At 40.6% G+C, this 17143-nt stretch overlaps 1 protein-coding gene across 2 annotated transcripts in view; it reads left to right on the top strand.

Moving 5' to 3' along the window:
• The window catches only part of cpn1 (carboxypeptidase N, polypeptide 1), a 201048-nt gene extending 185684 nt beyond the window's left edge, over positions 1-15364 (top strand). For both annotated transcript variants that reach the window (XM_041883959.2, XM_041883952.2), the window contains 2 exons: positions 14034-14152; positions 14707-15364. In XM_041883959.2, the coding sequence (XP_041739893.1) occupies positions 14034-14152; positions 14707-14817 (230 nt within the window). In that variant the 3' untranslated portion in view covers positions 14818-15364. The remainder of the gene's footprint in view (positions 1-14033; positions 14153-14706) is intronic.
• Positions 15365-17143: the final 1779 nt, after the last annotated feature.

The following is a 17143-nucleotide window of genomic DNA, read 5'->3' as shown; positions in this document are numbered from 1 at the left end:
ATGGCACGGCAGGGGTTGGGTGAAGGTTCCGGGAGAATGACTGTAGACAGAACAAACGGAGGTAAGTACAAGGCAGGTCAACAAGGTGCAAAAAACAACAAAACTAACGCTAGTACTCTGAGGCTGATACACTGGCAAAACATACTGTTTATGGCTAACGATCCGGCAGGGAATGGATGTCAGGTCAGAGCTTATGAAGGGGTGATGATCAGGACCAGGTGTGCCGAAGCTGATGAGAAGCAGGTGCGGGTAATCGAGAGATCACCCGCCTAGCAACGTCGCCCGGCAACCGGACAGGGTGCGTTCAGGCACCTTCGGGAAACAGGAGATACAGAGCAGAAAAACGGCAACACAGGCAGGAACAGACTCAGGACGCAGGGTTCATGACAATATGTGTTATTTCATAGTTTTGATGGCTTCATTATTATTCTACAATGTAAAAAATAGTAACAATAAAGAAAAACCCTTGAATGAGTAGGTGTGTCCAAGCTTTTGACTGGTAGTGTATATATATACATTAAAATACAAAACACAGTCATGGGAAGCACATATAAAACATCACAAATCATCCAGAAAAACTGTTACATTCCTCCACAAATAAGTCCCCAATCAATACTTTAAATTGCCCGAACCAGCACCAGAACATCAAGATCAAATGTGTTTTTTATTTTGTTCCAGCAATACGGTGCATTAAATCTAAAAGCAGATTTACTAGCGTGACCCTAGAGATATCCAATCCTGTGAATGGGTTAGGCAACTCAGGTGTCTATACTTCAACAGCAAAGTTAGATAAGATGGAAGTTTATAAAGATGGGCATGATAAACAAAAACGGAGTAATCTAGAGATCTACGGGTCTTTATCGAAGTCCAGACAACCTTTTTATACAGGAGGCAGTGATGAGTATCAAAACTGTCACCTGTAACAAAATGAAGGGCACTATGGTAGATGGCATCCAAAGGTTTAAGAGTAGTAGCAGCTGCACTTTGATAAATAATATCACCATAATCAAAAACCATAATCATAATGAAAAATCTGCTTCATACTGCTTAGAGAAAGGCACAATCTGTTTCTATAGAAAAAGAAAACTTAAATCTTAGTGCTCTAGTATAACAAACCTAATGCAATGGTCAATCTAAGCACTGTGCGGTAGCGCTATAGGTTCAGGGGTTTGTCTGAAATATTTGTGTTATTTTTACAAGCACAATAATCAGCGCAGTTGCTGGCGTTGGGTTTTGATGAATAAACTAGTTGTGGGTGTGTCGAGGCTTGGCCCCTCACTAGCCAATCAGAACGTGCTCCACGGCTAAATATGTGGTTGCTTCAAGTTGTGTATTTATGGTATTGTATGTATTGCCTTGGAATCAACTCCAATTCCAATGTTAGTCAATTATAGTTTGTTAAACAGCTTACAGAAACATAATAAGAAAATGTAGACCTATCCCATCTTTGCTAAATATGTTAACTTGAACCTGTTTGCAGTCCACATTGCTCTAAGTAACTGCATGGCTTCAATGTTGAAATATATACATAGCAGTCACACTGATTTGGGGCTAGGCCTACAGTAAATTGCATTATGGCTGAGGATGGACATGCCTAATGTTGTCAATAAGCAAGATTAACTTCACTAAAAAGAGAGCGAGTAATTCTAAGCAAATTCTAAACAAAACTAAACAACAACTTGTTTTAAATAGGCTATGTCTAAATACACTTACAGGCACCATAATTGCTTCCCGTGGGCATATAATATTAATACAACCCACACTATGGAGGGTTTTACGCAGATCTAAACTTTTCATAGTCGCTGGACAAAGATCCAATATAAAGAGAAAGGGAGAATGTCCACTCACCCTTATACTGCTCCCAAATATAATGTTTTATATACATATTGGAACCATCTTACAGATTGCATTAACTCGTTTCCAAAAGTGGCACTGCATGTGTGCCATTGACTTTCTCACCATAAAACCATGACAGTGAATAATTCTAATGAATTTGGTTTAAATAAAATGTAACAAAAAACAAGCAATCCCCATAAGTTTTTTTAAACATCAAAAAATACATCGGCAGGATAATTTTTTTGTGGAAAAATTGTATTGTTGAGAGGGATGAGGCAAAAGGAACGGCAAATAAGTCTGGCTGCACAACCGATTGGAAAACGTATCACAAATTGAGAAATCATATGACTAAACTGAATAAAAAGAAGTAGAAACCACACTATGAAACAAAGATAAATGACATAAAGAATGATAGTAAAAAGCTTATGGGGAAAAAATCTAACTCAGCTCCATCATTCATTGAATCAGATGGCTCATTCATCACAAAACCGACTGACATTGCCAACTTCTTTAATTATTTTTTCATTGGCAATATTAGCAACTTAGGCATGACATGCCAGCAACAAAGGCTGACACTACACATCCAAGTATATCTGACCAGATTATGAAAGACAAGCATTGTAATTTTGAATTCCGTAAAGTAAGTGTGGAAGAGGTGAAAAAAGTATTGTTGTCTATCAACAATGAAAAGCCACCAGTGTCTGACAACTTGAATGGAAAATTACTGAGGATAATAGCAGACGATATTGCCATTTCTATTTGCCATATTTCAATTTAAGCGTACTAGAAAGTGTGTGTCCCCAGGCCTGGAGGGAAACAAAAGTCATTCCACTACGTAAGAATAGTAAAGCCCCCTTTACTGGCTCAAATAGCCGACCAATCAGCCTGTTACCAACCCTTAGCAAACTTTTTTTATTTTTTATGTGTTTGACCAGATACAATACAATTTTACAGTAAACAAATTGACAACAGACTTTCAGCACGCTTATAGGGAAGGGCATTCAACAAGCACAGCACTTACACAAATGACTGATGATTGGCTGAGACAAATTGATGATTAAAAGATTGTGGGGGCTGTTTTGTTAGACTTCAGTGTTGCTTTTGACATGATCAATCATAGTCTGCTGCTGGAAAAACGTATGTGTTATGGCTTTACACCCCCTGCTATATTGTCGATAAATAGTTACCTGTCTAACAGAACACAGAAGGTGTTCTTCAATGGAAGCTTCTCCAACATAATCCAGGTAGAATCAGGAATTATCCAGGTCAGCTGTCTAGGCCCCCTACTTTTTTCAATCTTTACTAACGACATGCCACTGGCTTTGCGTAAAGCCAGTGTGTCTATGTATGCGGATGACTCAACACTATACACATCAGCTACTACAGCGACTGAAATGACTGCAACACTTAACAAAGAGCTGCAGCTAGTTTCAGAGTGGGTAGCAAGGAATAAGTTAGTCCTAAATATTTCTAAAACTAAAAGTATTTTATTTGGGACAAATCATTCACTAAACCCTAAACCTCAACTAGATCTTGTGGTAAATAATGTGGAAATTGAGCAGATTCAGGTGACTAAACTGCTTGGAATAACCCTGGATTGTAAACTGCCATGGTCAAAACATATTGATACAACAGTAGTTTAGATGGGGAGAAGTCAGTCCGTATTAAAGCACTGCTCTACCTTCTTAACAGCACTATCAACAAGGCAGGTCCTACAGGCTCTAGTTTTGTCGCACCTGGACTACTGTTCTGTCGTGTGATCAGGTGCCACAAAAAGGGACATAGGAAAATAGCAATCGGCTCAGAACAGGGTAGCACGGCTGGCCCTTGGATGTACACAGGGAGCTAACATCAATAATATGCATGTCAATTTTTCCTGGCTCAAAGTGGAAGAGAGATTGACTTCATCACTACTTTTATGAGAGGTATTGACATGTTGAATGCACCGAGCTGTCTTTTTGAACTACTGGTGCACAGCTCGGACACCCATGCATACCCCACAAGTCATGCCACAAGAGGTCTCTTCACAGTCCCCAAGTCCAGAACAGACTATGGGAGGCGCACAGTACTACATGGAGCCATGACTACATAGAACTCTATTCCACATCAAGTAACTGATGCAAGCGGTACAATTAGATTTAAAAAACAGAAACAAATACACCTTATGGAACAGCGCGGACTGTGAAGCAACACAAACATAGGCACAGACACATGCATTCACACATACGATAACATACGCACTCTACAAACACGTACCCATGGACTTTGTATTGTAAATATGTGGTAGTGGTGGAGTAGGGGCCTGACGGCACACAGTGTGTTGTGAAAACTGTGAATGTATTGTAATGTTTTTAAAATGGCATAACTGCCTTAATTTTGCTGGACCCCAGGAAGAGTAGCTTCTGAAGCTAATGGGGATCCATAATAAATACAAATACGAATACACACAGGTAAATTGCCGAACCTGGAGTTAGGGCTGGAAAAAGCCAGTGCGACAGTTTTTACAAGACGACATTTCAAACTAACGTGGGTTTAACACTAGTGCCACCTTAAAGCCAGCCGAAAATAGAGCCCTTAGCTTCTTAACCAGCTGATCTATATGTTTTTTAAACGTCAAATCCAAATGCGTAAGTATTTATATACGGGAACACATTCGATTGGAGAACTATCTAATGAGTGAACATATAGTTAATCTGAAACATTCTTACGAGAGCTTAAAATGAACATTTTGTTTAGGCCGTTTAAGCACACATTTTAAATCAGCAAGGGATTCCTGCATAGCTATAAAATCTGACTGTAGTTTTGACACAGCCAGATTAACAGTCGGGGCAATAGCATATCATCCTCATATACAGTAGATTAACTTTAACATTTTTAACAGATTGACCAAAGGTTTTTATATGAATAGTGAAGAGAACAGGTCCCAAAATCGACCCCAGATGTAACCCCATCAATTACGATGGCCTGAGTTCTGTTACTAAGATAATCATTAAGCCATGAACAGGCATCAGAGCTCAGGTCTTTCGAGGACAATTTATTTAATAAAATAGCATGATCAACTCAGAGTTGACAGAAGTTACCTCGCTATCTCTTCATACCTGATTCGTAGTATAGGGCTCAGGACGAAGCCCTCTCTGTTGCCGTCTCCTCTGTCCCACCACTACAGCACTGTGCTCCCAGTTCATATTTCTGCGCTTCCTGTTTTTAGGATTCGTTTTTGCGTCTTTTACGTTTTGTACACCAGCTTCAAACAGCTGAAAATTAAATATGTTTGGTTATGGAAAATTAAGTATATTTCACAGTGTTTTAGATGGTACAATGATTCTCTACACTATATTTGCTTAGCAACCAGGAAATGGCAGAGCGATTTTTGCATAGTGCATCTTTAACACTTTAAGTGAAGTACTGAATGACTCCAACTACTTAAGGACTTTGCAGACTATGATTTTAGCCATCTTATGCCATGTTTTTGCCTTCCTAGACAACATTTTCAAATAATGGAAAAATTCTTAGGTCATAAATGATCTAGGTCTGCTGATTAAGTACCACTACGTGCGGTCGTAGGCTCTGAAAAAATCTTTGTGAATAGTCAGATTAATATAATAATTAGATTTAAATGTTTAAATGCTTTTGAGTGAACGATTTACCTAATAATCTTGTTCACATGACACATCTGAAATCAGGCTACATGATGGGACTTTAATAAATGCACAAAATCACCAATTAAAATAAACATTCTATTACAGCGACCATGTTATTTTGGGGAAGCCTATTTGATTCTGAGTTCAGACATATAACTATACTGAACTTAAATATAAACGCAGCATGTAAAGTGTTGGTCCCATGTTTCGTGAGCTTAAATAAAAGATCCCAGAAGTTTTCCTTATGCACAAATTAGTTTACATCACTGTTAGTGAGCATTTCTCATTTGCCAAGGTATTCCATCCACCTGACAGGTGCGGCATATCAAGAAGCTGATTAAACAGCATGATCATTACACAGGTGCACCTTGTGCTGGGGACATTTTGTGTGACAAAATGTACAGTTTTGTCACACAACACAATGCCACAGAAGTCTCAAGTTTTGAGGCAGCGTACAATTGGCATGCTGACTGCATGAATGTCCACCAGAGCTGTTGCAAGATAATTGAATTTTTATTTCTCTACCATAAGCCGTTTTAGAGAATGTGGCAGTACGTCCAACCGGCCTCACAACCGCAGACCATGTGTAACCATGCCAGCCCAGGACCTACACATCCGGCTTCTTCACCTGCGGGGTCGTCTGAGACCAGCCACCTGGACAGCTGATGAAATTGTGGGTTTGCACAACCAAAGAATTTCTGCACAAACTGTCAGAAAGCTAATCTGCGTGCTCGTCGTCCTCACCAGGGTCTTGACCTGACTGTAGTTCGGAGTTGTAACCGACTTCAGTGGGCAAACGCTCACCTTCAATGCTACTGGCACGCTGGAGAAGTGTACTCTTCTCAGATGAATCCCTGTTTCAACTGTATGGTTTGCTGATGTCAACGTTGTGAACAGAGTGTCCCATGGTGGCGGTGGGGTTATGGTATGGGCAGGCATAAGCTACGGACAATGAACACAATTGCATTTTATCGATGACAATTTGAATGCATAGAGATATCGTGACGAGATCCTGAGGCCCATTGTCGTGCCATTCATTACCTCATGTTTCAGCATGATAATGCATGGCCCCATGTCGCAAGGATCTGTACACAATTCCTGGAAGCTGAAAATGTCCCAGTTCTTCCATGGCCTGCATACCACCCATTGAACATGTTTGCGATGCTCTGGATCGACGTTTAAGACAGCGTGTTTCAGTTACCGCCAATATCCAGCGACTTCGCAAAGCCATTGAAGAGGAGTGGGACAACATTCCACAGGCCACAATCAACAGCCTGATCAACTCTATGCGAAGGAGACGTGTCACGCTGCATGAGGCAAATGGTGGTCACACCAGATACTGACTGGTTTGCTGGTCCACGCCCCTACCTTTTTTTAAAGGTATCTGTGACCAACAGATGCATATCTGTATTCTCAGTCATGTGAAATCCATAGATTAGGGCCTAATTTATTTATTTCAATTGACTGATTTCCTTATATGAACTGTAACTCAGTAAAATCATTGAAATTGTTAAATTTTGCATTTATATTTTTGTTCTAAGAGTGCATGGCAAGGTTCAGCACTGTGGTAAAGAAATATATAACACACACACGTAGGTGAGGTGTTCATTTTGAAAACCCTGAATTAAAGTCTCGTATTTGCGTCAGATGCTCGATTACGTTCTGGGGGAGATATACTCGAACGAGGATCTGCCTCTCTGCAAGTTTCGGGGAAGTCTATAGGCCAAATGTTCCCTCCCCTATTGAAATTCCAAAGATGTGAGCACCAGCAAAATCGTGATTTGTCCAAATGATCAGTGACAAAAGATCAGCGTACCGGAACAAAATTCCTCATTAGTCGTCACATCCCACAGTTTGATGATGATACCATTTATGTTACGTGCATCTATTCATGAGATAATCTATGCAAATGAAAATGAAAATTGCACACTTATCTCTCCTTGCTTTGAATTTATTGACAATGACAATGACTACAAGAAGCACAGCTTGCTGGGTTGTGTCAGTTTCAATGAGGTTTACACCTCAATAGTCTGTCAAAGGCTTTCATCTCACCTTTGAAAGCTTGTGGAAGTCCTTGTCAGAAAGACGCTTAAAGGGTATCCACCTCATTTGCCCCTCCCAACAACTGGAATAACCACCTTCAAACAGAGGCAGAGATTTGAAACGGAACAGCCAATAACTGCTGCTCACGTGCAGGCATTGAGCCACTTAGTTGGGTTGTGTTCTTTAAAAAGAGCCAGGTTGGGTTATTGATGGTGAGTTATTGATGCTGGGTTATTGAGATATGATCCAGCGGGTCAGATTAGAAGACTGGGGGCGTGGCTTGCAGGTAGTTATTTCTTGCCACCTGTGAGAGTAAATGTAATTCCTGTTCATCCGTTCTGTTGTATTGTTATTGCATGTTATGGTTGAACACTGATAGTTCTGAAGCTTCATCAGGATTATAGGTGTTTAAGAGTTCCTTAAATGCCTATGCAAATCCCAATGCTTGGATAGATACCACTTTATTACAATATGTAGTAAATAAGGTTAATATTAAATATAATATAATAATTAATAAATATACAAATATATATATATATATATATATATATATATATATATATATATATATATCTTTTTTGGAGGGTGTAGATCAATTTTAATATTGCAAATAGATTGTGGCTTATATCAATGTAATTGTCTGCATAATTTCCAATCCCCCATATTTTGGGGGGGTAAATATACAGTACCAGTCAAAAGTTTGGACAAACCTACTCATTCCAGGGTTTTTCTTTATTTTTACTATTTTCTACAATGTAGAATAATAGTGAAGACATCGAAACTATGAAATAACACAAATGGAATCATGTAGTAACCAAAAATGTGTTAAACAAATCAAGATATATTTTGTATTTGAGATTATTCAAAGTAGCCACCCTTTGCCTTGATGACAGCTTTGCACACTCTTGGCATTCTCTCAACCAGCTTCATGAGGTAGTCACCTGGAATGCATTTCAATTAACAGGTGTGCCTTCTTAAAAGTTAATTTGTGGAATTTCTTTCCTTCTTAATGCGTTTGAGCCAATCAGTTGTGTTGTGACAAGGTAGCGGTGGTATACAGAAGATAGCCCTATTTGGTAAAAGACCAAGTCCATATTATGGCAAGAACAGCTCAAATAAGCAAAGAGAAACGACAGTCCATCATGACTTTAAGACATGAAGGTCAGTCAATCCGGAAAATTTCAAGAACTTTGAACGTTTCTTCAAGTGCAGTCGCAAAAACCATCAAGCGCTATGATCAAACTGGCTCTCATGAGGACCGCCACAGGAAAGGAAGACCCAGAGTTATCTCTGCTGCAGAGGATAAGTTAACTGCACCTCAGATTGCAGCCCAAATAAATGCTTCACAGAGTTCAAGTAACAGACATATCTCAACATCAACTGTTCAGAGGAGACTGCGTGAATCAAGACTTCATGGTCGACTTGCTGCAAAGAAACCACTACTAAAGGACACCAATAATAAGAAGAGACTTTCTTGGGCCAAAAAACACAAGAAATTAACATTAGACCGGTGGAAATCTGTCCTTTGGTCTAATGAGTCCAAATTTGAGATTTTTGGTTCTAACCGCCATGTGTTTGTGAAACACAGAGTAGGTAAACGGATGATCTCCGCATGTGTGGTTCCCACCGTGAAGCATGGAGGAGGAGGTGTGATGGTGTGGAGGTGATTTGCTGGTGACACTGTCAGTGATTTATTTAGAGTTCAAGGCACACTTAACCAGCATGGCTACCACAGCATTCTGCAGCGATACGCCATCCCATCTGGTTTGTGATTAGTGGGATTATCATTTGTTTTTCAACAGGTCAATGACCCAAAACACACCTCCAGGCTGTGTAAGGGCTATTTGACCAAGAAGGAGAATGATGGAGTGCTGCATCAGATGACCTGTTCTCAACAATCACCCGACCTCAACCCAATTGAGATGGTTTGGGATGAGTTGGACCACAGAGTTAAGGAAAAGCAGCCAACAGCTGCTATCCACCGGATGTGTACCAAACTCACTAAAAGTGGCAGTGATAAAGCCTCTCTTGAAAAAGCCAAACCTTGACCCGGAAAATATAAAAAACTATCGGCCTATATCGAATCTTCCATTCCTCTCAAAATTTTTTGAAAAAGCTGTTGCGCAGCAACTCACTGCCTTTCTGAAGACAAACAATGTATACGAAATGCTTCAGTCTGGTTTTAGACCCCATCATAGCACTGAGACTGCACTTGTGAAGGTGGTAAATGACCTTTTAATGGCGTCAGACCGAGGCTCTGCATCTGTCCTCGTGCTACTAGACCTTAGTGCTGCCTTTGACACCATCGATCACCACATTCTTTTGGAGAGACTGGAAACCCAAATTGGTCTACACGGACAAGTTCTGGCCTGGTTTAGATCCTACCTGTCGGAAAGATATCAGTTTGTCTCTGTGAATGGTCTGTCCTCCGACAAATCAACTGTACATTTCGGTGTTCCTCAAGGTTCCGTTTTAGGACCACTATTGTTTTCACTATATATTTTACCTCTTGGGGATGTTATTCGAAAACATAATGTTAACTTTCACTGCTATGCGGATGACACACAGCTGTACATTTCAATGAAACATGGTGAAGCCCCAAAATTGCCCTCGCTAGAAGCCTGTGTTTCAGACATAAGGAAGTGGATGGCTGAAAACTTTTTACTTTTAAACTCGGACAAAACAGAGATGCTTGTTCTAGGTCCCAAGAAACAAAGAGATCTTCTGTTAAATCTGACAATTCATCTAGATGGTTGTAAAGTCGTCTCAAATAAAACTGTGAAGGACCTCGGTGTTACTCTTGACCCTGATCTCTCTTTTGACGAACATATCAAGACTGTTTCAAGGACAGCTTTTTTCCATCTACGTAACATTGCAAAAATCAGAAATTTTCTGTCCAAAAATGATGCAGAAAAATTAATCCATGCATTTGTTACTTCTAGGTTAGACTACTGCAATGCTCTATTTTCCGGCTACCCGGATAAAGCACTAAATAAACTTCAGTTAGTGCTAAATACGGCTGCTAGAATCCTGACTAGAACCAAGAAATTTGATCATATTACTCCAGTGCTAGCTTCCCTACACTGGCTTCCTGTTAAGGCAAGGGCTGATTTCAAGGTTTTACTGTTAACCTATAAAGCGTTACATGGGCTTGCTCCTACCTATCTTTCCGAGTTGGTCCTGCCGTACATACCAATACGTACGCTACGGTCACAAGACGCAGGCCTCCTAATTGTCCCTAGAATTTCTAAGCAAACAGCGGGAGGCAGGGCTTTCTCCTATAGATCTCCATTTTTATGGAACAGTCTGCCTACCCATGTGAGAGACGCAGACTCGGTCTCAACCTTTAAGTCTTTACTGAAGACTTATCTCTTCTGTAGGTCATATGATTGAGTGTAGTCTGGCCCAGGAGTGTGAAGGTGAACGGAAAGGCTGGAGCAACGAACAGCCCTTGCTGTCTCTGCCGGGCCGGTTCCCCTCTCCACTGGGGTTCTCTGCCTCTAACCCTGTTGCAGGGGCTGAGTCACTGGCTTGCTGGTGCTCTTTCATGCCGTCCCTGGGAGGGGTGCGTCACTTGAGTGGGTTGAGTTACTGACGTGATCTTCCTGTCTGGGTTGGCGCCCCCCTTGGTTTGTGCTGTGGTGGAGACCTCTGTGGGCTATACTCGGCCTTGTCTCAGGATTGTAAGTTGGTGGTTGGGGATATCCCTCTAGTGGTGCGGGGGCTGTGCTTTGGCGGAGTGGGTGGGGTTATATCCTTCCTGTTTGGCCCTGTCCGGGGGTTTCTTCGGATGGGGCCACAGTGTCTCCGGACCGCTCCTGTCTCAGCCTCCAGTATTTATGCTGCAGTAGTTTATGTGTCGGGGGGCTGGGGTTAGTTGGTTATACCTGGAGTACTTCTCCTGTCTTATCCAGTGTCCTGTGTGAATTTAAGTATGCTCTCTCTAATTCTCTCGTTCTCTCTTTCTCTCTGAGAACCTGAGCCCTAGGACCATACGTCAGGACTACCGGGCATGATGACACCTTGCTGTCCCCAGTCCGCCTGGCCTTGCTGCTATTCCAGTTTCAACTGTTCTGCCTGCGGCTACGAAACCCCTACCTGTCCCAGACCTGCTGTTTTCAACTCTTTAATGATCGGCTATGAAAAGCCAACTGAGAGACCTGAGCCCTAGGACCATACGTCGGGACTACCGGCCGTGGTGACTCCTTGCTGTCCCCAGTCCGCCTGGCCTTGCTGCTATTCCAGTTTCAACTGTTCTGCCTGCGGTTATGGAACCCCTACCTGTCCCAGACCTGCTGTTTTCAACTCTTAATGATCGGCTATGAAAAGCCAACTGAGATTTATTCCTGATTATTATTTGACCATGCTTGTCACTTATGAACATTTTTGAACATCTTGGCATGGTTCTGTTATAATCTCCACCCGGCACAGCCAGAAGAGGACTGGCCACCCCTCATAGCCTGGTTCCTCTCTAGGTTTCTTCCTAGGCTTTCGCCTTTCTAGGGAGTTTTTCCTAGCCACCGTGCTTCTACACCTGCATTACTAGCTGTTTGGGGTTTTAGGCTGGGTTTCTGTACAGCACTTCGAGATATTAGCTGATGTAAGAAGGGCTATATAAAATAAAATTGATTGATTGATTGATTGAACAAGTGCTCAGCATATGTGGGAACTCCTTCAAGACTGTTGGAAAAGCATTCCCCATGAAGCTGGTTGAGAGAATTCCAAGAGTGTGCAAAGCTGTCATCAAGGCAAAGGGTGGCTACTTTGAAGAATCTAAAATCTAAAATATATTTTGATTTGTTTAATACTTTTTTGGTTACCACATGATTCCAAGTGTGTTATTTCATAGTGTTGATGCCTTCACTATTATTCTACAATGTAAAAAATAGTAAAACAAAGAAAAACCCTTGAATGAGTAGGTGTGTCCAAACTTTGGACTGGTACTGTATAGATATATATATATATATATATATATATTTTTTTTTTTTGCTTTTGACATATTCTAATGTAAAACTGAATTTGTAGCACACAAACTTAACATGATGAACAAGAAAGACATTTACTCTCACGGGTGGCCAAAATGAACTATCTGAAAATAATCTAAGGATTACATTCAAAAAGACCCAGCTGCTAGGTTAACCCATCATGAAAGTGGAAAAAAAACAACTGATGGTTATATTTACCCTTGTTTGGGTAATCCCAACAACCCAACATGTTGGGTTATTCACACAACTCAACTGGCTAGGTCAAACTAACCCAGCGTGTGTTCTGTCCAATATTTATCCAGCGCAGGGTTACCAAATAACCCAAATTGGCTTGTTTTTAACACAGCATTTTTTAGAGTTTGGGGTTCTGTCATAACAACCGAATTATATAAAATGTAAAACAATATCCAGCAATGCTAACACAGTCAATTAGCTTACTCTAGAACAGACCTGGGCAAAGGCTGGCCCGGGGCCGCGACCTGATTCAGTACGGCCCGCGGAATCATGCTCAGATCACATAAAGAATTTGCGATAGTAAAGTTTTGAAAAATGTATTTGTTATTCAAATTAAAAGCCCTTTGTGTAATGATTTAACTCCCACCGCTTGTGGGACATTTATTTTGAAGGCACGTATAAATAACAACTGCACAAGGACAGACAGTGACTGACAGGCTGACACACACGTCACAGTTACAAATAGTAGCTAGCTAGAAATTTGCTCAAAAATTAGTTTTTCAAAGATTTCAAAGAAAAGGAAAGTAGACAATGAATGTAGGGTGTTCCAGCAAGAGTGGACATCGAAATATTTATTTATTGAGGTATCAGGGAAAGCTGTGTGCTTAGTGTGCAAAGAGAGCATCGCTGTCTTGAAAGACTACAACTTGTCCCGACACTTCCAGACTAAGCATGCAGGGAAATATAGGAATACTTATTCTGAGCAGAGGGCAAGTGCATCGAAAGAGTTGCTTTCTCAGTTGCAAAAGCAGCAAGGACTTTTCACAAAACTGCATTCAGCAAACGACGGAATTGCGAGAGCTAGCTATGTACTGTCCCACAAAATGCTAAACATAGCAAGCCATTGGCTAAGTGCGAATTCATTAAAGAATGTTTAATTGACTCTGCAGCAATACTTTCCCCCGACAAAAAAGAGCTGTTTGAAAATGTTTCCCTGTCAAGACGAACAGTGACACGGCGTGTTAAGGACATCGCAGAGAATATGGAACAACAATTGAAAGACAATATGATGTACGTCATTGTCCGTCATAAATTCAGCTCATTTAAATAATTTCTGATGAGTTGCGTAGATTAAAAGACAGAAAATGTGTGTGTTTTTTGTCAAACAATCATCTCCATTGTTATTACGGCAATAGATGATTGCCATTGAAAAAGCATTTGTTCCATCCAGAATTTTCGTACACAAAATCTCAATGTGGCCATACCCTTAGTTCAGGCTGTCATGGCAGCCACAAGCTGTTGTATTTTTCAGGAGTGTACACTGAACCTATGTTACTTGTATGTTGTCTTGGAGGTGTGGATGGAGACTACTTCAGATTGCTGTTACCAGGCACCTACACTGTGACAGCATCCACATCAGGATACCTCCCCTCTACCAGCACGGTAACAGTGGGACCTGCTGAGGCTATACAGGTGAGACTGTGTGTGAGAGGAGAATGAGAGTTTATTTGAATGTTAGGCATGATCTCAGTCTTAAAACAATCTTTGTTTAAAGAGTTTCTCCAGTACGTGTGTATACTTTTTAGCCAGCAGTTCTGAAAGTAGAACTCACGAGCCAAAAATGGTCCCCGTAAATTGCGTACTACGTCACATATATGCAGATATGTGCACCACGTCATCGCTCTCTCTCACTCTGCTGTGTGGGCATCTTGCTAGCTGTCACTCAAATGGCGGGAGGCTGAAGCTCATTGGCTTGTACTTGAATTGCTAAGGGGCTGGCCCATGTGGAGGAAAATGTAGGGAAAATGGCGATGCACAGCTTCCAAAAAAAAGGGATTTTTTGGCTAATTTAGGTAAAACAGTAATTCTGCTAATAGATTATGCATGTATGAACTACTCATTGACACATCCAGACCAAAGCGGGAGGTTTAAAAAATACTTACTATTTCTGGAGCATGTCTTTAATTTCATTCAGTTATGCAATTCTGTCCCTCAAACTCAATGTTCTATTTTCTTACCCATTACAGTTGCACTTTTACCTGAAAGTGGCACCAAAAGACACAAATCTGACACAGACCCACCACAACAAGAAAAACCTCTCCTCAGCTAAGGTCCCCCTAAACCTGGGCCCAAGATGAGACATGGGCAGGAGATAAACAACGAACACACCCACACGCCCACACAGAGGGAACAATTGACAATTAGTGTAATAAATGTCACTTAAAGATACATCTATTTTGTAAGCCTGATATATTTATGCATTAGTCCTGATTTGTACTGTATGAGCTCTATAATTTTGTGATTTTTAAGGACAGTTTTCATGTTCACATTTTGAGTTAAAAAAATACATTGATTTACAGTACTTTCATGAAATCAATCAACAATAAAAGGTGGTGAATGCTTTACTTTATGTATTAGTCACTGAAGTTGTATACATTTTAGAGGCAGTAATATGATCTGCAAATATGATATCTTTATAGTATTGAAATGATGTGCTAAACAATTATTTAAAGATAAAAATAAAGATAAATGTTGAAACAATTGGTTTTATGAAATATGGTATGTTATAATGCTGACGTTGATTAAAGGAATACTACACTCAAATCGGCTAATTCCTATGAATTTAAAATGTTAAAAATAACAATATTTTTTGTGAATAAATGTTTCATTTCATTGTTGTAATAAGTTTGGAAGCAACATGTGAAAATCACTGTGGAAATTAGTGAAGAGAAGTTTGGCTCTTTATACTGACTTTTGAAAGCTTCAATATGTAACTGTTTGGGCGACCCAACCAAATTCACATAGAAATGTGTGTTATAGATCTGTCATTCTCATTCAAAGCAAGTCTAAGAAGCGGTAGATCTGCGCTATTTCTTTGCTTCCTGTTCTTAAATTTAGTTTTTGCCTCTTTTATTTTCGTTTTTGTACACCAGCTTACACCACCAATATTTTTGGTGTGGAAAATATATTTCACAGCGGTTTAGATGGTACAATGATTATCTACACTATACTTGCTTGTTTTATCACATAAACTGAAATTAGGCGAACTATTAGAATTTTAGCAAATGGCATAGTGATTTCTGCATAGCGCATCTTTAACTCGTTCAGTCAAAATAACAAATATTTTGACAAATGTCTTTCATTTGATTCAGTAATACCCAGAGTACGCAGGACCCCCTACCGGTGAATGATGAACTAAAAACTAGAAAGAATCATGATTCTTCAAGCCTCTTTTTCACCAAAGGGGGCTTATTGGAGCTGTTTCATTGTGACTGAGACTTATACAAGTGTGCTTCACAAATATTATTATTTCTTGACACCTTTAAAGAAGGATTAGTTGTGGCCGCAACTGGACTAGATTGTGAACGACTCTTGGCCGAATGCAAATGCGTGACTGCAGCGATAGCACAGATACACTACATGACCAAAAGTATGTGAACATCTCATTCCAAAATCATGGGTATTAATATGGAGTTGGTCCCCCCTTTGCTGCTATAACAGCCTCCACTCTTCTGGGAAGGCTTTCCACAAGATGTTGGAACATTGCTGAGGGGACTTGCTTCCATTCAGCCACAAGAGCATTAGTGAGGTCGGGTACTGATGTTGGGCGATTAGGCCTGGCTTGCAGTCGGCGTTCCAATTCATCCCAAAGGTGTTCGATGGGGTTGAGGACAGTGCTCTGTCCAGGCCAGTTAAGTTCTTCCACACCGATCTCGACAAACCATTTTTGTATGGACCTCGCTTTGTGCACGGGGGCATTGTCATGCTGAAACCAGAAAGGGCCTTCCCCAAACTGTTGCCACAAAGTTGGAAGCACAGAATAATCTAGAATGTAATTGAATGCTGTAGCATTAAGATTTCTCTTAACTGGAACTAAGGGGCCTAGCCCGAACCACCAAAAACAACCCCAGACCATTATTCCTCCACCAAACTTTACAGTTGGCACTATGCATTCGGGAAGGTAGCGTTCTCCTGGCATCCGCCAAACCCAGATTCTCAACCTCCAGACTTTAACCCCATTGAAAACCTGTGGTTTGAATTGAAGAGGGCAGTCCATAAGCGCAGACAAAGGATATCAAGGATCTGTAAAGATTTTGTGTGGAGGAATGGTCTAAGATCCCTCCCAATGCGTTCTCCAACAACTTAGTTTCGTTATCTTCGCAAGGTGAGGGTGCGGGAGTATTGAAATCAGGGGTGCCAATAATATATTTCTCTGAGCAATTGTATTAGTATAAAATAATATAATGTTCTTTTTTTTGTTGCAAACAATGTAGCTCAGTATTTCTGTTATTTATTTGACAGTCTTTTTTGCTCATCTTTATGAAGGGTGCTAATAATTTTGGATCTGACTGTACTTGCTCGCATCCTATGCTGAAAACACTCTCTGGGAAACAGTGCAGTTTTAGAACCTCACGAGGTACCATGATCTTTGCTGTGAGACAAGAACAGGTAGCCTAACGCTTA

The sequence above is a fragment of the Coregonus clupeaformis genome, chromosome 1 (genome assembly GCF_020615455.1).
Source record: "Coregonus clupeaformis isolate EN_2021a chromosome 1, ASM2061545v1, whole genome shotgun sequence".
NCBI lineage: Eukaryota > Metazoa > Chordata > Actinopteri > Salmoniformes > Salmonidae > Coregonus > Coregonus clupeaformis.
This window is presented reverse-complemented; position numbering and strand designations above follow the sequence as displayed.